This window comes from Monodelphis domestica, chromosome 2 (assembly GCF_027887165.1).
Source record: "Monodelphis domestica isolate mMonDom1 chromosome 2, mMonDom1.pri, whole genome shotgun sequence".
Classification (NCBI taxonomy): domain Eukaryota; kingdom Metazoa; phylum Chordata; class Mammalia; order Didelphimorphia; family Didelphidae; genus Monodelphis; species Monodelphis domestica.
The window spans coordinates 284,024,038-284,048,293 of NC_077228.1; the positions used below are offsets into that span (position 1 = coordinate 284,024,038).

The 24,256-nt window shown below is 39.6% G+C and overlaps 1 protein-coding gene across 2 annotated transcripts; it reads left to right on the top strand.

Annotated features, from left to right (window-relative positions):
• The first annotated feature begins 606 nt into the window (after positions 1 to 606).
• Positions 607 to 24,029, top strand: TAF8 (TATA-box binding protein associated factor 8). Of its 2 annotated transcripts, none has more exons than XM_007483877.3 (9): positions 607 to 662; positions 979 to 1,669; positions 2,016 to 2,172; positions 6,812 to 6,910; positions 8,131 to 8,193; positions 9,664 to 9,788; positions 14,689 to 14,836; positions 16,198 to 16,340; positions 21,840 to 24,029. In XM_007483877.3, the coding sequence occupies exons 2-9, from the start codon at positions 1,595 to 1,597 to the stop codon at positions 21,981 to 21,983; spliced, it is 954 nt and encodes a 317-aa protein (XP_007483939.1). In that variant the 5' UTR covers positions 607 to 662; positions 979 to 1,594; the 3' UTR covers positions 21,984 to 24,029. The 2 variants fall into 2 exon arrangements, with proteins under 2 accessions (XP_007483939.1, XP_001370623.1); XM_001370586.5 differs by having other exon boundaries at positions 611 to 662; positions 979 to 1,182.
• Positions 24,030 to 24,256: the final 227 nt, after the last annotated feature.

The following is a 24,256-nucleotide window of genomic DNA, read 5'->3' on the forward strand; positions in this document are numbered from 1 at the left end:
CAGGGTTGTCACCTTCCGCGTACTGAAGGGCCCCGTCTTGGTTTCTGAAACTTCACGACCGCCTTTCCTCCTTGGTAAAGCAGGGACTCAGCTACCGCGTAGTACTCTCACTGTTTTGTCCCAGTTGTAAGGTTGTCTTGTATCAAAAAAACCTTGAATCAAAAGATGCGAGTGACATCTGGCTTTGCTATTTAACTGTATATAACTTTAATCACGTCACTCCCCTCCTCTGAATTGCACTTTCCTCTGGTCAAATAAAAGGGCTATACGAAATGACCTCCACGGCCTCTTCCGGAGCTCAATACTATGAACCTAATATTCTTTGTGGTTCCTTCTAGTTTGAATATTTTTTGTGGTTCTGTGGATGAAAAGATTGATCCCCAACCCTAAAACATTTGCAGATTTCTTTGTGAAGGGGCGGAGCTATTGAAATACTATCTACTGAAACCATGGTAACCTCTAGGACGCAGGGAAGAAAGTGGATAGCAAAAATGGTTATCAGACTGCTGGTGAGGGGTGTAGTTTCAAAACAGTGAAGAGGAAAGAGCATTGGAACTTGGATCTTTGTCACTCTTGTGTACGTCACTCCTCCCTGGCCTTGGATTCCAGTTTGGTGAAAAGGGGAAGAAGCTGAACTAAAGCAGAGGATTTAAAAATCTGAGGTTCTTAAACTTGATTTGTTTGTTTTAAACTTTATATCTGTAGTTAATATTATTGGTATCCTTTGTATTCTTATGCCTTTAAAAACCGAGAAGAGAGCCACTGGTTCCACCAGATTACCAAAGGGGTCCATGACACACAATAAAGAATTCCTGGTTCTCGAGTCCTATTCCTGAGATCCTGGGACTGAGGTCTCATCTGTACGAGGCTAAGAAGCTTGCAGGGGTTTAAATGGTGAACGAAAAATATTCTAGCACACTTTTCCTGTAGTCACCTGAAGGCGCATTTCTCAGGTTTTCTTCCCCCTTCCTCCTCCAGGTTAGCTACTAGAAGCCAGGGCTCTGTTTACAATCACCACAACGCCTTGGGAAACTTGGGCTATCCTGCCTCCTCCTCCCGGCCCCGCCCCCTCCGCTTCCGCCTCGAACTACAGTTCCCAGGCTTCCTTGCGCACACGCACATTCTCAGGTATTCAAGATGGCCGACACAGCTGCAACTGCCGGAGCCGGTGGCTCAGGAGCGGTAAGGACCAGAGTCAGCGGGATCAGGAATGAGGACCATGGGGGGTTAGCTCCTTGCCTCAGAAAAAGGAAGCAGTGCGAAGATGGGACAGGGAGAACTTCGAAATTTCCGCAATGAGCGACTCCGGGCCGGGGTAAAGGCCTCATCCTCTGGCGCACCCCTCCCCCAGCCTCACCGAGCCCTTGGCGACCGGAGTTCTCAATTGGCTAGTTCCCAGTAGAAGGCGGGGAATTCGGAGAAAGCGCCTAATTGGCTCAAGCTGCCCTCCCTTCTCTCTTTATTGGTCCTGTAGTTGGCCAATCGAAAAATAAACTGGTGGGGGATTTAAAAGGACTTTCCGCGTGTTGTTTTTTTTTTTCTCTAAAAAGCTGGTTGCTAACCCTATGATAGCTGAGAAGAAGATTTACTGTTGATGTTTGCTTTTGACCCTACCAGTACTTTTTTCATAATATCAGAGACCTTTTTAGCGGTTGGAGGGAACATAGAGGTAATGAAATCCAACCCATTTCTTTTATAAGTGTTTCTTATCGAATGTGAAGTGGAGATTTCTCAGATTGAGAAGGAGGCCTTATTCTGGGGCATGCTTTGAGGGAAGGAATCGTTAGTCTCCAGAATTCACTTGAACACTTGATAATTATTAAACTAGTTAGCTAGAAGCACAAGTCTGAGCAGCAGAGTTGTTACATTTTAAAGGGGAGATGTACATGGGGATTTATCATTCATCTCCCATCTGCCATTGATGTCAGTTTTATATTCTTGAAGTGTGTGATTTCACCTTTAGTACCTGAACTAAAATCCTGCTTACATTTTACCTGGGTTATTGATTCATATAGAGATCAGGAAGCAAGCAGGCCTCCACCCCTGCAGACAACTACTATTTGGCACGGAGGAGGACCCTTCAGGTAGTTGTGAGCTCCTTGCTGACGGAGGCTGGGTTTGAGAGTGCTGAGAAAGCATCAGTGGAAACACTAACTGAGATGTTACAAAGCTGTGAGTATGGAAGAATAATAGCTGTCTTTTGCAAAGTCATTTCATTAAAATTTTTTCAAAGTATTGTTCCTACCTTTATGAGACTTCTTGTTATGGAGGTTGCCTTGGGTTCTCAGTGGTTATGCCAAGAGAGTATAAGCTCTGGCAGTTTCTTGAGTCACTAGAGTTTTCAAATTAAGCTGAATAATGGACTGTGGACAAGGACCCATTTAGTTAAATTTGGATGTATTCAGCAAAAGTTTGGTCAGTAGATAATTTATTTTTTCCTAACATAGCAGCTTTTGAAACGTGGCTACTGAGGCTTAATGAATGAATGAACAAATAGACCTTTTTTAAGTACCTGCTATTAGTATATAGTAAGTCCTTTGTTAAGCACTAGGGATACAAATTTAAAAAACGAGGCAGTTCCTTCCCCCAAGAACTTATATTCTAATAAAGGGAGATATAACATAAGACTATGATAACCAATTAAGGGAATTTAGGTCTGGGGCATTACTAGAAGGGTGAATTGATCCCTAAGGCATTCAGTTAACATGCTCTTTCCAAAAGTAGTGATACTATTAATTACTGTTCCCAGATCAAGAAGTGGGAAAAGAGGAAGGTGGAGGAATGTCTTGTTTGAGGAAGAGCCAGGAGGCTAGTATCACTGGATTGAAGAGTACATTTTGGGAAGGAAGGTATAAGAAGACTCCAAAATGTATGTTTATTTGTTTTGGGGTAGTGGGATAGGTTGTGAAGGATTTTGAAGGCCAAACAAGATTTTGTGTTTGATCCTGGATGTGAGAGGGAACCAGCTGTAATAGAGAGATACTCTGGGGTTTCTATGTAATAAAGAGATACTTGAGGGGATGTCTATTGATCAGTACTGGATGTTGATTGACAGCTCTTCTGTCCTCAGCTTTCTGTCTTGAATGCATGTAAATTTTCTTCCACACAGTTGAATTTAGAGTAGGGTTGTCATGAGGTCAGATCTTCTCTGTAGGGAAATAATTTTGGCAGTTGAATGGAGAATGCATTGGAGTGAGAAGGGACTTATAGCATTGAAGCTCACTGTCAGGCTATTTCAGTAGTTTAGATGTAAAGTCATGAAGGTCTTTAACAGGGTGATAGCAGTGTCATAGGAGAGAAAGGTGCATATTAGAGACATGATTCAGAGGTGAAATTGGCAGCAACAGCTCGGACCTGAGAAGTGCAAGATAATGAATAGAGTATGGCACCAAGATTTGTAGCTTGAGTCATTCAGAGGATACACTCAGTAGTAGTAGAGCAGTTTGCAAGGGGCAAGGGTATAGGAGAAAAAATAAACTCAGTTTGGCCATTTTGAGTTTAAGATTAGTGGACATCCAGTTTAAGATGTCTGAAAGGCTGTTGGAGATGCAAGGCCAGAAGTTAGTTGAATTTAGGGCAGGATGGGTAGATCTGAGAAATGATAATTAAATCTTGGAGAGTGAATGAGATTGTCTAATGAAATGTAGAAGAAAAAGAGAATAGGGCCCTTTGAGACATCTGCAGATAGGGGGTATGACATGGTTAAGGGTCTGTCAAAAAAGATAGATGGGGACCTAGAGACAGGAGGTCCTAGGTTCAAATCTGGTCTCAGACACTTCCCAGCTGTGTGACCCTGGGCAAGTCACTTGACCCCTATTGCCTATCCCTTACCACTCTTCTGCCTTGGAGCCAATACACAGTATTGATTCCAAGATGGAAGGTAAGGGTTTAAAAAAAAAAAAGATAGGGGGGCAACTGGGTAGCTCAGTGGATTAAGAACCAGGCCTAGAGATGGGGGGGGCGGGGTTGAGGTGGGTGGGTCCTAGGTTCAAATCTGGCCTCAGACATTTCCCAGCTGTGTGACCCTGGGCAAGTCATTTGACCCCCATTGCTTAGCCCTTACCACTTTTCTGCATTGGAACCAATACACAGTATTGATTCCAAGACAGAAGGTATGGGTTTAATTAAAAAAAGATAGGTAGAAGGAGAACCAGAGGAGAGTGATACTCCCAATAAACTTGAGAGAAGAGTATCAAGGAGGAGAGGGTAATCATCAATGTTAAAGGCTGCAGAGAGGGCAAGAACAATGAGGACTGAGAAAAGGCCATTGGACTTGGCAATTAGGAAGTCATTGGAAACTTTGGAGAGAGCAGTTTTGGTGGAATTATGAGGTTGGAAAGATATCGTAAGAGGTTAAGAAATCGAAAAGAAGTAGAGCAGGATGGATTGCAGAATAGCTTGAATGGATGGCTGTTATGGGATATGAAGGAAGCTTAATGATTTTGAATTATGAGATATGTTGGTGGAAGGTTGATTTGAGATTACTCAATCGAGTAATCTTGCTGTTGCCATTGGGATTATATGAAAAGAAGAGAGTATCTGTCCTTAGAAAGTTTATTGTCTTGTTAGGGAAACAAAACTAAGTTACTTAAAACAATTTAGATAATTGCGTATTACATAATTAAGAACTAAGTTGTATGATATATTTAACAAAGAAAGTCTTGAGATTTAAGAAGTTTGTGTTTTCACTTAGTTAATTTTGCCCCAAAACGTTTTATATTTCAATGTCTTTAATATTAGTATGTTACTCAGTGCTTTCCTAATTAATTGAATAAAATAATCCGGGATAAGAATTCAAATTGTAAAGATCTTTACATGTCTCTTTTTTTAATGCCATAGGAAATTTAACTGATTATTTGACTGATTAAATTAATTGTTCCTTTCCCCTCTGTAAATCTTGAAATCTCTCAGACTTGTGAATGTTAAAAATTTCCCCATCAGGTAATTCTTAATTGGAACAAATTCCCTACTGAGAAACATTCCCCATTTTGATGTGAGAACTCGCCAAGATCAGAAATGGGAGGACCTCTACTCCAACCGTACTTAAGACTGCTTTAGGGGAAAAAAACTCCTTGCTAAACAATGAAAGTACTTGGATCCATGCTTATAATAAGGCAAGGAGTTCTTTGAGCCAGGCCTGTTTTTAGAATTAATACAATGGGATGCTAGGTACCTAAAAGGGTCGGGAAGTTTTCTCTTGATGAGATTAGTTGACTCAGCTATGTTTTCACTGGTTCAGACTTACTGAGGAGATTTATCGATTTAGCAGGAATTCAGATGGGCAGTCCTTTGGAAAGCGTCTACAGTGATTGGTAGATGTAGGGACTTAGGGGAGGTGACATGGGAGAAAAACCCCTATATAAGAAAAAGCAGAATCTCTTGAGGAGATCCTTTTGGAGAAAGCCTTTTGGAGGATCTCTGATGAGGACCTCTTGGGAAGAATCTCTTGAGAGAGGCCTTTTGGAACAGTCTGGCTGGAAGGCTCTCTGGTGAAGTCAGCTGAGATGGAGCTGGCCTGATGTCACTAGAATCCCTCTTTAGTCAGACCTTGTGGTGAGTGTTAAAAAACTGACTGATTTTCTCTCTTAAGACTCAGGTCTAGGCCATATTGGCTTGAGGCCCTTCATACTTATTCCTTTCTTACTCTCTCTTTCTTTGATTACTCATTGTATTGTTAATTAAAATATCTATAAAACCCAATTGACTTGGGTATTTGAATAATTGGGAATATTTCCCTGGCGACCACCTTATATTTGATTTAAAAACCAAGACACTGTAGTGAAACATATTTCTGCGGTCAAACTTTACTCACCCACTCTTATATCTATCACAATTTATATCTTCCACCATTTAAACTCACTACAGTTTAAGACCTCAACCATTTTAAATCTCACACCTCTCCATCCTGCTCTAATTTTCCTGCATCTGTGCCTTTGCTCATCTTACTCCTAAGTTTGGAATCTGTTTATCCTCTCCTACAGATCTCTATCTTATTTGTTCTTCAAAATTCAGTTCAGTTGCTATTTTTCTTTGTGAAATCAGCTGTGGTCTTTCCAGTTAGAAATTACTTTCCTCTGTCATGTATTATTTTGTTTTGTACTTCTGTTATGCATCTGTTGTGTTCAATTTTCCATTTTCTCTTATTTGTGTAGATTTCACTCCCCTAGGAAATTGAAAACTTTTCCTTACAGAAGATTCTAGATGTCATTTATCTTTATGTCTTCTTAGTCCATTGTATGTGGACAGTATATAATAAATGTTATTGAATTTCTTGTTAATAGAACAAGAACCAAGTAGATGGTGATTTTTCAACTCCTCATAGGCCTTATTTCTAAACTGTTTTATAGGGATTTCCCTCCAGAAACCACACTGTGAAGATTTACCTACAAAGTGAAATCATGGACATTCCTAACATATTAAAGTGTGTCTTATACCGTGCTGTTTGCTCTAGGGATTTCAAAGAAAGAAACCCCAGCCCCTGACATCAGAGCTTATGGTTTTGTTGGGTAGACAGGTCCTTGGACAGACAGATGGAATAATTTAGATAATGATATAGGATTACGTGTAATCATTTTTCAGATGAGATTGAGGAAGAACTATTTACTTAGTATCAGTTTTTGGTAGATCTTCAACACATCCCTGCATCTTCCTTTATTCTGGTCAGCGAGCTTTGTGGAATCACTGGAAACATCATTTCTTCTTTTTTGTAAGAATTCGACAAGAATGGTTATCAGAGGCCCAGTATTCAGGCTGAGGAGACTGAAATGCCCATGCCTGGTATTGGACTGTATACCTAACTTTGTTTTCCTAGACCTTTCAGAAATTGGGAGGAGCGCTAAATCCTATTGCGAGCACACAGCCAGGACACAGCCAACACTGTCAGACATTGTGGTTACACTTGTTGAGATGGGTGAGTAGATTTTCATCTTCCATTGTACACACAGTGTCTTGATATGGTAGGATTGGTGACTGAGAAAAGGATTAATTATTTTGTGATTCCCTAGTGATGAGGGAGATGTCTTCTAAGTCTCCTTTAGGCCCTTTGAGGGTTCACAGTTAGGGCACAGTGTCCATCACTTATTCCTTAAATGAGAAGACCTGGATTTGAGCACCATCTCTGATATGTACAAACAGTGTGACCTTGGACAAGTCACATAACTTCTCTGGGTCTCAACTTTCTTACCTGTAAAATAAGAGTACCTAAACTGCCTCTATTTCACAGGATGGCTATGAGAAATGTATCTTACTGCCAGGTCCCATTTGAAGCAACTAAATGTAGTATATAGAGTACTAGGCCTGGAGTCAAGAAGACTTATCTTTCTGAGTTCAAATCTGATCTCAGACACTTACTAGCTATGTGAACTGCATAAGTCACTCAACTCTTTTAGCTTTAGTTTTCTTATCTGTAAAACTGGAGAAGGAAATGGCAAACCACTCCAATCTCTTTGCCAAGAAAACCCCAATGGGATCACCAAGAGTCAGGCACTACTGAAAAACAACTGAACAACAGCAGGTCCCAATTATTGCAAATAATGAATTCTGTGAAGTGGTCAGATATATTTGAATTAGAACTATTCAAAGAATAATTATATAAAATACAGTAATTATTTTCAGCTCAATGGAAATATACAGTGCCTATTTGAATAATGTAGAAGCTTCAAAGGATTTTTTATTTGCACTAATAATGTATATAAATGTGAACTACTATTATTGTCACATTGTTTTGTAACCAGTCAAATTCATTGTGAACTGGCACCCCAGAACAAATTTAAGTATCTCAATGTCCTCTTTAGTAATGATTTTACCTTTAATTTTGGTTTCTGCCAAGTAAGAGCAGTTTATTTGTGTTTCAACAATAAGACTCTTTTTTTTTTAACCCATTTTCATTTAATCACAGTATAATTTCTAAGACAGAAGAGCAGTGTAGGCTAGGTAATCTGGGGTTAAGTAACTTGACTAGGGTCACACAGCTAGGAAGTATTGAGGTCAGATTTGAACCTAGGACCTTCCAACTCCAAGTCTGGTATTCTATCTACTGTGTGATCTAGTTGCCCCTAAGTAGATTCTTCTGCCTTCCCAGTGATTATTTCTGGAGGTCACAACAGGGACTTTTATTTTTCTTTCCCTTAGGTTTCAATGTGGAAACTCTCCCTGCGTATGCAAAGCGATCCCAGAGGATGGTCATCACAGCACGTAGGTGGTCTTGGATATAAGCCGGGCTGGGTTTTGGTTACTTACTATGGTTATTTTTTTATTTTGGAGGGCTGTAGGCAAATAGGTTATTATGTGAAAGTGTAGTTATTATCAAAGTGGGAAACTGACTTGATTTTTCCTAGGATCACCAGCTTTAGTCCCAGAAGTTCAATAAGAACCACACACAAGTGATGAATGTTGTTCTTGTTGCTCAGGAAGAAGAGTATGACAGCAGAACCAGCCAGAGGTGTTTAGCTTGGGATGGTAGGATGCAAAGGGAATAGAATGCATTTTATTTCATATCCCTAGATATGCTGCTATCTTTTTAAATCTTTCACTCCCCAGAAAGCATAAAAAGTTGCTATTGCCAGTTATTTCATGTAAATGAATCTGGATTTTAAAGATACAATTGGGAGCCTAGTTTGTCTCCCTATTGCTTAAGGCCCTTAGAGATAGGGAAGGCAGCAGCTTCTCTGTCTTGCCCTTTTTCTTAGTGTAACTGATAGCTCTCAAGGAGAATTCCTGGGGGCTGGCTGTGACAAGAATGGTAGTCAGGGACCCCATACACCTCTAGCTATCAAGTGCTTGGGGGAAACTCCTCAGGGTTCTTGTTCTGTCTTCTAAGTTTTAAGAATTTATCCATATAAATTCTTTTTTGACATGAGACATTTTCTAACACCCATACTCACCTATAAAGAATCTTCCCTGAAGAAGGGGTTAAATAGTTAACTAGATTTTTAGAAAACTCTTAAAGACTACAAGCTTCAGAGGTGGTGCTGAATTCCATTTACATAGAGCAGAGATTCTTGTTTTTGGTGTCATGGGCCCCTTTGGCACTCTGGTAAAGAATGCCTTTAAATAATTAAAGGATGTGCTTAATTTCAGTTAGAGGTTAGTGAAAATAAAGATGTAGGGGATAGCTGGGTGCTCAATGGGTTGAGAGCCAGGCCTAGAGATGGGAGGTCCTAGGTTCAAATCTGGCCTCAGACACTTCCTGGGCAAGTTACTTGACCCCCATTGCATAGCCCTTACCACTCTTCTGCCTTGGAACCAATACACAGTATTGATTCCAAGACAGAAGGTAAGGGCTTTAAAAAAAAGGAAGAAAGATGTAATTTTGTTTTCCATTTGAGTTCACAAACCCCCTGAAATCTGTTCCTAGGCTTCTTGTCAGTCTATGGACCCTAGGTAAAAAATCTCTGGCATAGAGAAAATTTCTATACAGTTAGTTTCTTATACTTAACCAATCATTTTAATGGATTTATCACAAAATTTAAAAAGAAAAGTGTTAAAAATAAATCACAAATATCAGTTTTTCAGGTGACCAGAAGCTGTTTAGAAAATTCACAACTATGGCCCAGCCATTTGTTTTAATGACAAGAGGCATTGTTGTCCTAAGAAGGTAGAACTGGGGCAACTGGGGCTCAAAGGAAGGTGAAGCCAGTGAACAAGTGTGTAACTCTCTTGCAGCTCCAGTCACCAATCAACCTGTGACTCCCAAAGCCCTGACTGCTGGACAGAACAAGTCTCACCCACCTCATATCCCTAGCCATTTTCCTGAATTCCCTGATCCTCATACCTACATCAAAACACCGGTAAGTGAGTTGACCTTGAGAGACATTGTCTTAAGCAGTAGACCCATTTTTTCCTTCTTTCTTTTTTATTATTTTCTTTTTTTGGAAGTTAAGGTTTTTTCTTATTTTATTTATTTTCTAATGTTGGGAAATTTTATTTCATTAATTAATTTAGAATATTTTTCCATGGTTACATGATTTATGTTCTTTCCCTTTCCCACCCCCATAGTTAACATTCAATTCCACTGGGCTTTACGTGTATCATTGATCAAGACCTATTTCCTTATTATTGATAATTGCACTAAGGTGATCATTTAGAGTAGTAGACCCATTTCTGATCATTTGTAATCCCCAATTTATGAACAGATTATCTTCCAAAGGTTGGTTTATAAATAGGTATCTGGAACTCAGAATGCATTTTCTCATAAAATAGTCTTTTAAATGATGATTAAATTACAAATCTAGTCCATAAATTGAAAGTCCATTGAAAACCCAATATACCTGAAAAATTATAACAGGAGACCTGACTCCTTTGATCTTTTAATTGTTAGGGAACAGAAGAGAATTTGAATGGATAGATCAGGTAAATTGAGAACCTATTGTTCCTAACATTCCAACAAAGATAAATATCTATGTGTGTTTTTTATTTATAAATACGTACTTGTATGTGTATATGTCTGTATACATAAAAAACAAAAAATACCAGGTTATGCCTCCACTGAGGCATACACATTTGATGGGCATCTTCTATATGTGTCTTCACCATTCACATTCGCTTTTGTCGTAATCGGAGAATTCAGTTCTGTCCTTTTGGGGAAATTTATTTTCCATTGGAATGTATCTTAGGAAAGCTAAGCCCTCAGAGGAATGTTTTTCTCTGGAGATAATTCACCATGACATTTTACATAATAACGATGGAACTAGTATAAACCAGATGTTTTGATCAAATAAAACATTTTTGAGAATGCCTTTCCCCCATGTGTATGTTTGCTTAACTTATAAATTATGTATATATGGCACAGTGGGTGGTACTTCAGAAAGCACTTGGTTCTATTAACAACCTCTTTCCTTTTGGAAGGGAGTGGAACTGAATCTTCTCCAGGCTTCATTTTATCTATAATCTATTCTTCTTGCTTTCTCATTGGAGACTGGAGGTATAAGTAATTACTCTTATTAAGTAGCTAGTTGATGTTTTACCTGGGGCAATATAATTTCTTTCAGGTCCATGAGGTCCCTTTCTTTTTTTATGGAGTTTTTATTAGACAGAAAGTTGCTAGTATAATCAGTAGTTCAGAACTCCCAGTTAGGAAGATCATATATATTATACAACTTAGAGAAAAATAGAAATTTTAATAAATTGGGACAAAGATAAAATTGTATTTGATCCTATAGTTAATAGGAAGGTTCTGGACCTTATCAAAGAGGTAATTAGACAACTTGCACTTCAGGAAGTTTTGTAGAGGATGAATTAGAGAGAGAAATACTATAGGCAGTGAGCTCAATTACAAAACTGTGTGGTATGTTTAGGAGAAAGATGATGTGGACATGAACAAAAGAGAAGGGTCAGATCCAGAAGATAGTGGGAAGGGAGAAATGACAAGATTTGGCACCAGTGATTGGTTATGTGAGGTGAAGGGAAATGAGTTTATGATACAGAGATGGCAAATCTGGTTACTGGAAAGATAGCAAGTGGTGTCCTCAACAGGAATAGAGAAATGTGGAAGAGGACTAGGTCTACTCTGGAGATTGCCCCTTTATTCTACATGTAGTATAGATGTGGCAATAGTAGCCCCAAAGATGAAACACTAGTAGCTGCTGAGACCCCTAGAAAGAGACAAAACCCAAGAAAGAAGTTAGGGTAGAATCCATAGTCTGAAATGGTTGTACATAAATGTCCAAAAGAAACAAGGGGAAGGTGGGAGTTGATAGCTTTGTACATGAAGAAAGTATATTTGAGAGGAATTCTGGGAACGTGATAGAGAATATTTGGATACAGGTCAGAGGAGGGGAAAATATAATTAATTGTGTTATTGGAGTTTACTACAAACTACCTGTACAGAAAGAAGAAATAGTTGAATTTGGGTACAATCACAAGTCTGGCACAGAGCAGTAGTATATAGTAGTGATGGCAGAAGTCAGTTATGAGGAAAGAGTGGGAGGGAGAGAATATTTATTTAGTGCCTATATGTTGGGCACTGTGCTAAGCACTTTATATATCTTATCCTCGGCCAAAGCAAAGGACCTGATAATTTCTCAGCTTGCCTTAGTGATAATTTATCCTTCAATAGGTGGAGGAATCAGTAAGGGGTCATTCTAATCTTGATCTAATTTTTACTTAACAGAGAAGAACTGATTGCTAGAAAGAAAGGATAGGAACCCTGAAGGAAAGTGATCTCTTTGTCCTAGAGTTTGTAATAGAGCCGGAATCTTAGCATAACCTGACATGTTCCCTAGATTTGGGGAAAGCAGATTTCAGTCAGCTCAGAAGAAAGTTAGTCAGGATTCCTATAGACTAAAGTACTTCAGGAGAAGTTAGCTTAGAAAAGATTGTATATAGTAACAGCAATATTGTGGAATGATCAAATGTGATAGATTTTGCTAACAGCAATATAATGATCTAGAAGAACAATTCTGAGGGACTGAGGACAAAGAATGCTATCCACCTCCAGAGAAAGAACTGTTGGGAGTCCAAGTGTAGATGAAAATATATGATTTATCACTTGTTTATTTGTGTTTATGTTTTAGATTATTCACTTACAAAAATGAATAATATGGAAATGAGGGTAAATGACTTTCCCAGGGTCACACAGTTAGGAAGTGTCTAAGGTCACATTTGAACTCAGGATCTCCATCTCTAGGGCTGACTCTCAATCCACTGAGCCACCCAGCTGCCCCCTTTTCTTATTTTTAAAAAAGGGGAAAGACCAGTCTGCACACTCAAAGACCCGTGAGCTTGACTTTGATTCCTGGGAAGACTGTAGAAAGAATCATAAAAAACATGATCAGTGACTATTTAGAAAGTGAAGTATTATTACAAAGAGGCCAGTATGGCTTTTATCAAGAACATAATGCCAGCCCTACTCCATTAAAAAAAAAAAAGTAAACCAGTAGATGAATGTTTTGGTTATAGTTTACCTAGCTTTTTTTTTTTAACCCATATCCAGGCCTAGCTCTCTGTTGACTAAGTCACCTGGCTGCCCTCAGTTCACCTTACATTTTCCAAAGTTTTTGATAAAACATCTCATGCTATTTTTGTGAAAAAGGAGGAGATGTGGTTTCAGCAATAATACAGTCAGATGGAGTCATCACTGGCTGGGAGGCAAAACTCTTTCTAAGTTGTTAATGGTTCTCTGTCTACAATGGCAGGAGGTCTCCAGTGGAGGGCCCCAGAGATTTATATTTGGCTCTGTTGATTAACACTTTTTATCAATGACTTCGAGAAAGTCATTGGATAAATGACTTGGATAAACTAAAAAAATCCCTTTGGATAAAGGCATATGTTCATCAGATGTGTAGATGACAAGAAGTAAACCCAGTGGATGACAGCATTTAAAAGGATTTTGACATCCTGGAGCCTTGGGCTAAATCTTAATTAGATGAAATTCAGTAGAAATCATTGTAAAATGGTCCACTTAGATACCAAAAAAATCAACTCCACAAATATAAGATGGGGGTGGGGGGAACTGTGGAAAGACATCAGTTCTGAGAAACATCTGTGGGTTTAGTGGACTCTTAAGTTAAAAGCAACAACAATGTGATGTGGCAACCACAAAAGCTCTTAAAAGTTCAGGCTGCATTAGAAGGGATATAACTTCCACACCATATAGAAGTGATCATCTCATTGTTCTCTGTCTTTGCCAGACCTCCCCTAAAGGATCGTAGTCATTCCTGGGCATTCAGGTTTAAGAGATATAACCTGTCTGTTCTATCAAAGATTCTTGGGGGGAGGGGAGGAGATGGCTACTGAGGTCCCTTCCAGTTCTCAGAGTCTGTGATTCTAAGCAAAGTTATGTGACTAACTGATCCTGAACAGAGGTCAGGGCTCTTATTTCCTGTCCACTACCCATAGCTGCTAGGTGATCTGGAGGGCAAAAGATGTGTATGTTGGGAATTCACTAATTTGTACAGCTGATGTCATGGGTCCCTAGGTACTAAGTACTGATTTCTAGGCAGAATAGTAAGGACTGGGCAATTTGGGTTAAGTGACTTGTCCAGGGTCACACAGCTAGGAACTACTGCCAGATGTGAACCTCCTTTCTTTAAGCCTAGCTCTCAATCCACTTAGCCACCTAGCTGCCCCCTGATTTGTTTTTTATAGATACCCTGAAGGGCTTAAATCTGACTCAGAAGAGAGGAGATTTAGGAGCTTGCATAGTGGGGAAATGTTAGGGATAAAAGTAGGGATGTTTGTTTAAGGGACAAGTTCTCTTATTGCCTGTCACTGGGAGAGTACCATTCAACCTAGCTTCCTACCCTTAATTGCCCTCTTGGGTCACGCTTCAATATTGTTGTCATTTTTCCAACTAAAAAAAAAGTTTTCTTTTTCGTTTGTTAGAAATCTATTTTCTTGGGGGCAGCTGGGTAGTTCAGTAGATTGAGAGCCAAGCCTGGAGTTGGAAGGTCCTAGGTTCAAATCTGACTTCAGACACTTCTCAGCTGTGTGACCCTGGGCAAGTCACTTAACCCCATTGCATAGCCCTTACCACTCTTCTGCCTTGGAACCAATACACAGTATTGATTCCAAGATGGAAGGTAAGGGTTTAAAAAAAAAAAGGAAAGAAGCCTGTTTTCTTTCCCTCCCATTTCCTTTCACCCCACTGGGAAAAACAAAAAGAAATACAAAGCCCTTGTAACAAGTAGGCATAGTTAAGCAAAACAAGTTCAGCAGACACTCTAACTTCCTTTCATCTTCTTCCTTCAGACGTATCGTGAGCTCGTGTCAGACTACCAGGTCCTTCGGGAAAAAGCTGCATCACAGAGGCGTGATGTGGAACGGGCACTTACCCGTTTTATGGCCAAGACAGGCGAGACACAGAGTCTTTTCAAAGATGATGTCAGCACATTTCCATGTGAGAATCACTCCCATGAATGGACCTGTGGTATCTTGCCATTTGGGAATGGACTGGGGAGCTGAGGATGTCATTTTTCCTCCCTCTGAGCAGGAGGAAGTAAATTATCTTTTCCCTTTTTTCCCTTCACTTTGCCAAAAATAATCTTCTTGTTTTATTTTTTACCTCAGAATATTCTGAAGCCTCTGGACTTTTCTTTCCCTGGTCTTCACATAACCCTTAGCAGAACTGAGAATGCATTGTATATGGTTCACTTCTTGGTGGGGTTAGGGCAGGAAGAGACCTGCAGTGACACCATTCCTGGACCTTGGGAATTATAGGAAGCCTAGAGTTATTATGGAGGTGTCCCAGTAATGGGGGGATGAGGTAGGAGAGTGAGAGAGAGAGAACTGAATAGAGAGTTAAGAGACCTGTTTTTATTCTGTGTAACCTTGGGCAGACTTTCCCTCTTTGGGCCTTATTTTTCTTACTTGTACAAATGAGGAGGTAGGAATAGATGATTTTGGAGGTCCCTTTGATACTTGGCATTTTGTGATTTTGTTTATTTTAATAATAACTGCTAGCATATTCCTTTAAGGTTTTACAAAGTTCCTTAAGTGTATTAATTCATTTGATCCTCACAACCACCATGGGAAATATTCTCCACATTTTATAGATAAGAATACTGAGGCAGGCAGAAATTAAGTAACTTGCTCAATGTCACACAACTAATAAAAGTCCAAGTTTTAATTTGAACCCAATGCTTCCTTGATGCTAAGTCCTACATTCTATCCAATACCACCTTAAATGTGTGCATGTATATATATGTGTGTGTGTATTTTTTTCCCTGAGCCACCTACCTGTCCCCAAGTATATAAATTAAAAAAAAAAGTTTTTCCCCTTTAGTAACTTTTTTTTACTTATTTTATTTTATCATCTTATGGGTTTTTTTAGAATTGAACATTTTTATTTAACTAATTGATTTAGAATATTTTTCCATGGTTACATGATTCATGTTTCCCCCCCTTCCCCCCCCCCAGCTAACGAGTAATTCCACTGGGTTTTACATATGTCTTTGATTAAGACCTATTTCTATATTATTAATATTTGCATTAGGGTGATCGCTTAGAGTCCTTTAGTAACTCTTCATTCTTATTTGATGCTTGAAAGTACTCAAATCCATTTTCTTATAAATTTCTGTAGTCCTAGGTAGCAGCAGAGCTAAGTATCAGGCAATGGTTGGAGGTTTCTCCATTCCAGACTTGTGACTGTTACCCATTGGCAAAGTATTTATCTAGAAAATAGCGAATTCATTCTCATGTCAGGTTCTGTGCTTACTTCAAAGATTACCAAAAAGTAACCTTCTCATCCCTTTTCTCTAGTGATTGCTGCACGACCATTTACCATTCCCTACCTGACAGCCCTTCTTCCATCTGAATTGGAGATGCAGCAGATGGAAGAGACTGATTCTTCTGAACAGGATGAACAGACAGACACAGAGAACCTTCCTCTCCACATCAGTACGGTACGTTGTCTTCTCTGCCTGCTAGGGCTTCCCATTTTGCATCTTCCCATATGTAGTCTGTAGCAGCAGCTCCTCTTAGCTAGTGGTCTGAGTGGATTTCCTGAAGTGAACATTACCTACCTGAGGCCTCTGATTTGACTTTAGACTCTATGATTTCTTCTCCCAATTTTGCCCAGGCTGGAAGTTCAGTGACCACGTGCAGATCCAATCCCACTCCTGCACTGAGCTGGCTCACCTTCCCTTAGGCACCCTCTCTCCCATCTGAGTCTTTCTGTGGTGTCAGATTTATTTTGGACACCTGATTAGCCGTAGTCTAACTGTAGCTCATTCTTAGCCTTCAGCTCCGAAGAATAGGCAGGTATGTGCCACCAAGCCCAGTCTATGCCAATTTTCTGATGGCCAACTTCTTTCAAGCCCCACATGGGATAAAAAATCACTCTAGTGATCCTGATGGATGGGGTAGCAGGGAAAAAGTATCTGTCTTATTTGAAGTAAGAGTTATACCCTCTGGCACAGGATACCCTCTTGCACGGGAGGCTTAGAACTCCCTTAGGGAAGAAAAGAGTGTATATGATACAAGTGGTGAAATGATGCAGGTCTTTGATGCCTTTAAAGTGGTGTGGAATAGGAGACTGAGTGCCATATTTAGAATCAGAGAACCTGAGGCTAAATTTTGGTGATATTTCTTATTATCTTGACTGTTAGCCAAGTCATTTTTCCTTTTTGGACCTTACTTTCCTCATCTGTAAAATGTGGTACCTTGACTAGATCAAACCTTTATTGTGTGTGTCAAGGATCCCTTCACAGAATAATTTTTAATGCATAAATAAATACAAAGGATCACAAAGGAAACATATTGAAATACATTTCTAAAAATATTTTTTAAAAAAAGCTAATGGACCCCAGACTGGATGACCACTTGATCAAATTTCACCCTGCTTTTTCATGTATTTAAGGCTATGGAAATGATGCTACTGAGAATGCACAGGACCATACCAATGCCTTTCCACATTCTTCACAAAAACCCTTCTTATCTGACACCATATTTCTTTTTTCAGCTCAATTCCTTTCAGACTAATGAGCTGGGAAACAATGACTTAGATCAAAAGATTATCCTTAACTTCTATATATTTTTAATAAAATAAAATCTCCTTATTTTGGATTATCCTAACTTGGAAATTTGTGATAATCGAGGGAGGGAGTGACTGGGTCTTGTTTCTGTATAATTTGTGACCATGTTTTCTTAGTTAAATTAATTATGGGACAAAACAGATCGCAAGGAATGCTTAACAGAAGAAAAAATTCAGGACTTTAGGGGCCTCATCTGTTTACAAATAATTGGTATTTTAAATCATTCTCTCTCTCATTGTTAAATTAAGACCCTATAGTAAGCAACACAATATTAACTTAGTTTCAGTTATGTTTACTCAAAAGTAGTAACCTATTTCTTCAAAGACAGTCTATGTTTCAGGCTTAGAGAGTGCCACATAATTATTCCATAAGAGTGACATTTTATTGTCTGTTAAAAATGTATCAGTTTGCAAAGTTTTCCAGCCTCATCTTCTCATAAAGAACAAAATAAGTTGGTGTCTATGATTGAAGTTGGAATTTATGACTCAGGTGGCTCCTTGGCAGATTGCCTCTTTCCCTTCAGTTGTCGGTGTTGTTCAGTCTCACACTTAATTTCCCTCATCACTTCCCCCTAAGGCTTAGCTACCTACCTTCCTTTTTCTCAGAGAGAAGACACCATACATAGGAATAGATGGGATCGATAGGGAAAACAATGCCCTTACCTAATGGAAGAGAGCTGAGAAGTAGAATTTCCAGGAGAACCACATAAGAGAGAAAGAAAAAAAGGAGATTGTCTTCCCATCACTCTTCACCCTCCTCCTTTTTCTTTTCCTTGGCTTCTTGACACACAGTGACTACACAGCAGTGATTCCAACCTTGCCTCTGTAGAATCTCAGTGTCTCTAATTATCTCAAGGGACATCTTGTGACATCTGTAGATTTATTTCCAAATGAAATAAAATGTTAGCTTGTAATTTTCAAAATAGTTGTATGTGTCCCTCATGGCTTTATCCTGAGCTCTGTCCCTCTCCTCCCCTTTCTTTCCTCTCATCCCCTTCCCACCCCACATTTAGGTATAGCAAAGGCCCACGGCTCCTAAACTGGCTTGGGTCTGTTTCAATCACCAAAATAGGATCTGAGTCTCAGGTTGGTGTCTTATAACTGATCTGGGACCCCGACAGATCCCCTAGGACTTGCTGTCCACTATTCTTGTTGTGGCCTTCCCAGAGAAGTTTCCCAGGAGGTTTGTTTGGCCCAACCCAGGCCAACTTTGGCTATGCAGGTGTGGAGCTGTTTGTTCCTCTTGCTCCACTTGGCTTTTCATCCATCTGTATCTTCTGCTATTGTGCTTATCTGTTGTGACAGCAAACTACCTGGGTTGCCAAGGGTAAATCTTTTGCCTTGAGGCAAAAGAACAAGAAGTTATTGCTAACACCCTGTCCTCTTGGACTTCATCTCCCCCGTGGTGATTTGTGGTGTGTTCTTCAGAAAAAATTATTTTTTATAATAGACATCAACAAGAACAGTATACTAAAAACAAATAGGAGTACTGTTAATTTTTTTTTCAAGTATATTGAGTTTAACAAGGTAGTAGTAACAACATTGCTCTGCTGGTTTGTCTTTCTTCTAAACTTTTTTTCTCTGTATTTTTTTTAAACCCTTACCTTCCATCTTAGAAGCAGAAGAGAGGTAAGGGCTAGGCAATGGGGGTTAAGTGACTTGCCCAGGGTCACACAGCTAGGAAGCATCTGAGGTCAAATTTGAAGCCAAGACCTCCCACCTCTAACTCTCAATCCCCTGAGCTACCTAGTTGTGCTACTACCCCCTTCCCAGGTGTATTTTTAATGTTTTTCTGATGATTTAATCTTTTTTTTTTTTTAGTATTTCACTATCCACTTCCTCACTCTTCTCTTCACCAGCTCCCTGAATAGAAATCCTCCTTGGCTGCAAATAAATGCAGCCAAAAAGAACAAATCAACATGTTGTCTAGATCTAAAAATGAATTTTTTATTTTGTACCTCTAGTTATTCTCTGCCAAGAAACTCCTGAACACATGCTTCATCCTCAGTCTTCTGAAGAATTTCCTAGACAATGTTGATTAGAGTTCTGAAGTTTTTCAAAAATTGTTTTCCTTTGCATTACTTTGGACTAAGTGAATTTTTATTCCAGGTTCTGCTCATTTCACTCTTATCAAATTTTTTTTTTTAACCCTTACCTTCTGTCTTGGAGTCAATACTGTGTATTGGCTCCAAGGCAGAAGAGGGGTAAGGGCTAGGCAACGGGGGTCAAGTGACTTGCCCAGGGTCACACAGCTGGGAAGTGTCTGAGGTCAGATTTGAACCTAGGACCTCCCATCTCTAGGCCTGGTTCTCAATCCACTGAGCTACCCAGCTGCCCCCCCCCCCTTCAATTTGTATGAATCTTTTCAAGTGTCTCCAAATTCTCCATACTTTTTATTTATTGTAGTGTAATAATCCATGATTGCACTCATTTATCAAAATTTGTTGTCATCCCCAGTTGATGAGAACCCACTTTGTGTCCAGACCTTTGCACTTACAGAAAGTATTGCTACAAATATTACTATTTTATAGGTCCTTTCCCTCTCTGTCTCTGTCCTCTTTGGGGTAGCTTTCTAGGTTAGGTTGGAAGTTTGGATATAGTTCCACATTGTTTTCCAGAGTGATTGGACTAGTTCACAGCCTTTTGAATGACATGGCACTTGTGAATGACTAGGGGGCAGAATTCTCTGTTATAGCAAAGGACTTCTAGATGGGCCTTTCTTGTAAAACATCAGTCCATTTGGGGGTGAATTTTGAAGTCTATAAAAGTTATCATTGAGATGTACTATCTAGGGGGAATAAGAAGTCATTGCGGGTGGTGTGCTACACTCTCCTACTGTTTTCTCCTCTTCCCTTTCTTATTCCTCTCTTCTTCTTCTTCTTTTTGTAACCTTTCCCCTGCCTTTGTCTTAGCCTTTCTAGTTACATCCAGTAATGTTGGTGTCATTGGTTATAGCACATTAGGGCTAGGATTGTTTAGGACTTTTGATTGTATTTTGCAAATCTGAGGTGTCTGAGGAATTGTACCGGATCTCCCTTAGAGGATGTCAGTTTTAGTTTAGGTGGTGCTTGTGGCTTCAACAATGTTCAGCAGATGTTTATAGTGTCTAGCATGTACAAGGCATTGAGGGAAACACAAAGAGAAATAAGATATTGTTTCTTGCAGTCTACAGAGGCAAGAAAATGTTTATTCACTACAATTTAGAACATGCTAAGCATATGAGATGGTGCTGTGAGTTTTTAGGAAGGAAGATTTGGGGAACCAGAGAAGTCTTCAGTGAGAAGGTGACATTTGACCTGGGTAGGATTTCACCAGGAAAAGAAGGGAGGAACGAGGCCCTTCCAGCTTGAGCAGAAACTCAAGAAGCATGAAGTATGTTTGAAAGGTGGTGAGTGCAGGTCCTGGAGACAGGAATTAATGTGGCATAAACTTTAAAAGGCTGGTTAGAGCCACATTATGACCTCAAGTGCCAGTTAAGAAATTTTAATTTTATTTGGTAGGCAGTGGGAAATGGTGAAAGGTTGGTTGAGCAGTGGAATAGCATCATCAGAGTTGGGATTAATCTGGCAGAAATACGTAGGGTGAATTTCATGTGGGAGAGACTGGAAGTGGGAAGACCTGTAATGTGGTGACGGGAATAGTTAAGGTGAGATGAAGTGAGAGTGGTAACAGTGAGAGAATGGTTAGGGTTGGATGGGTGTAAGAGATTTTTCACAGATAGAGTTGGACTTGATTTCCTTTGGAGTAAGAGAGAAGCGCCAAGAGTGATTCTGAGATTATGAACCTCTTTCCATTAGTCTTGTTGAATATCCAGGACTCTATCCTCCTTATTTTTGAGTCTCTCTATTCCTTAGGTACCCTGGATTTTCTTGCAGCCCTTGCTACTTCCTCTCCTGTGTATTCAGTGCTATTTTTTTTTAAACCCTTGCCTTCCTTCTTAGAATCAATACTTGGTATTGGTTCTAAGGCGGAAGAATACTATGGGCCAGGCAATGGGGGTTAAGTGATTTACCCAGAGTCACACAAGTGTCTGAGTACAGATTTGAACTCAGGACCTCTTATCTCTGGGCTTGGCTTTCAATCCACTGAGCCACGGAGCTTTCCCAGCCCCCCCCCCCCCATTTTTATTCATCACTCAAGCAGCTGTCTGCCCCTAACCCCCCTAACCAAGTAGATGAAATCCTTTTAATCTAAGAGAGAAGTAGTAGTTGTATGAGAATGGTGGGAAAACAGGACTCTGATCCCCATGTCATGAAAGTGATGGTAATTCTACAAAATTAGAGGATCTTATTTTCAGAGAATTTTCATTCTCTTCTTCTGGCTAGGTCTGCCTTCTGTGATAATAATGGTGATGTTCTTTCTTTTACAGGATGAATCAGGTGCTGAGAAAGAGAATGCCTCAGTTCTACAGCAGAATACTTCCTTGTCAGGAAGCCGGACTGGGGAAGAAAATCTTATTGATAATCCTTATCTCCGGCCTGTAAAGAAACCCAAGATCCGTAGGAAGAAGTGAATTAGAGGAGAATGAAGGCATTTCCTTCTGAGTTTGTCTTTTCTACTTCTTGATAGGAGGGAAGAAATGAATTATCCACCATTAGGCTTAGGCCTAGAAAGAGTCTCTCTGAGCTTAGCAGACATCTTCCTTATTTCTTTCTTTCTTGCCCACTCTCATCTTGAGGTGTCTTAGAATGAAACTGTTTCAACTTTTTGAGATTGGGTGATATTAATGCCGCTATGGGATTAAACATCCTCCAGTAGAATTATTTTTCTAGAATGCAGTTGGCCAGAGATCTCCCATGGCTCTTTTGTACCATCTAGTCTAGGACTTCTCTTCCAGATCCTATTCTGGGATGAGAGAAGAAAAGAAGAAAAATCTGAATTGCAAAGGGATGCACACACCCATTTCCTTTCCTGCTTAAAGATAAAAGAGAAGTCTAGGTGACCAAACTGGGATCTGATATTTTGTTGGGTGTTTGTAGAGTAGAGAGTATAGTATTGTACTCGGTCTATACTGTGGGATACAGGGAGATTTAATGATTTTATTTTCTGTCATGGGTTTTTATTCCTATTAAAACCTGGAAGATAAGGGATGGGGAGAGAGGTGAGAAAAAGATTCATTTCTTTTCACTCTTTAGGACCAGGGATTCCATTGGCCCAATTTGCATTTCTAGGCAGTCCATTCCAGATGACTCTCCTTGGCTTTCCAGCAGTTCTGACACTGGCCCCAGGAAAGAACCTCTTCCTCTGACCTACAAAGCCCTGAGAACATGCCCAGGCTAAAGAGGAAGCTCAGTGACTTGTTTGTTGAATTACTTTTCAGCTTCAAGCCAGGCATACTCAGTGAGCCTTCATTCCTTTCTCCATAAGAGAAAGTAAAGTTTTGTTCCCTTCCCCTGGGATCTCTAACCCCTGAACAGGAGGTAAATACTTAATGGTTACTGAGCTTCTGAGGAAGCTGTGATTAGACTATTCCAAGCTCTTCCTTTTCTGTTGACCAGAGAACAGGTTCTTAAAAGAAAATTTTGTGTAAGTTATTATACATACTCTTGGCTAGGCATTGAGGGATTTTTTTTTAATGCCAAATGAAGAAAACTACTGGCAGGTCTCCGAAATGAAAGAGAAATAAGGAATTTCCTTTAAGGTAGTTTGCCAGAGTTCTGAAATTGTTTTGGAAAGATAATCTGATCCCATTGTTAATTTTATTCTCCCCTTCCCCAATAAATAAAACTCCTGGGCCTGATGGTACTGCCCATGAACTTCCTGACCAGCTATTTTGATGGAGAGACTCTTTTCTTAAAGAAAGAGAACTGTTTGGAATTGAAGAGAAGTCTGCCAATGGGGAGGTTTGGGGGTAAAAATTCACAGTCTGACCCCTATTTTCCAGGGCTTCTCTATAGTTAGCTAAAGTTGCAATACCTCTTTCACTGAGAACACTTGAAACTATTTTCACAGACCAGTAGGCCTAAGCTTTATGACTCTTGGGTTATTTTCAGTTTTTAGATATATGTGGTATGGTGAGTATATGAAAAGTACATGTTTTGGAGGTGCGCATTGTAGAAGATGATAGGACAGAAGCATTTACAGCCCTGTTTTGTACCCAGCTGCTCCCACAAGCACCGGGGAGGTGATCACTGTGGTGTATACCCAGCCTCCCTATTGTATATGCACATCAAAGATGCCAAAAAGCATTTCTTGGGCACCTACTTGGAGGAGTCCTTGTTAAATAGGGCTTTATGTTTCTTTTGCCAAGAAACCTGAGCCATTGTAACTGAAATAATATATTTTGAGATTTCCTGAGTAAAATGACTCCGCGTGAGAGAATCTGGGAATGGACCATTCACATATCACTCCTGACAAAAGGCTTGTTCATATATCATGTTGATCCTAACTCTTTGCTATTGTGTAAAAATCGTACATACTCCCAGGCACTTATTTACGAGTTTCTATTTTTGATAATTTGGATGAGGTTTTTTTGTTTGTTTTTTAAGGAAAAATGTGGCCAAAGCCAAATGAAAACTGTTACCTGTATGTGTATAATAAAATCTGTGATATAGCTAGACATAGGGTGAAAGCTTTGACTTATTGTCAGAAATTATTGTGTCAACATTATATATGTGTGTGTGTGTGTGTGTGCTGCAACTCTTATTAGTGGGATTTCTACCAGCTTCTCCCCACCCCACATGCTTTAAAGTGGTCATATTTTTGTTGATTTTACTGTTTTCCCTGTGTTAGTTAAAGTCATCCTCATATCCCTATATGTTGCTGCGGGCAAAGTCCACCCTTGCC

What these genes read in the sequence shown, in the direction of transcription:
- TAF8 (XM_007483877.3), top strand. Translation starts at nt 1,595, where the DNA reads ATGTTTGCTTTTGACCCTACCAGTACTTTTTTCATAATATCAGAGACC. An exon ending in CGGTTGGAGGGAACATAGAG is followed by an intron (nt 1,670 to 2,015) that starts GTAATGAAATCC and finishes TGATTCATATAG; the next exon opens with AGATCAGGAAGCAAGCAGGC. An exon ending in GAGGATGGTCATCACAGCAC is followed by an intron (nt 8,194 to 9,663) that starts GTAGGTGGTCTT and finishes ACTCTCTTGCAG; the next exon opens with CTCCAGTCACCAATCAACCT.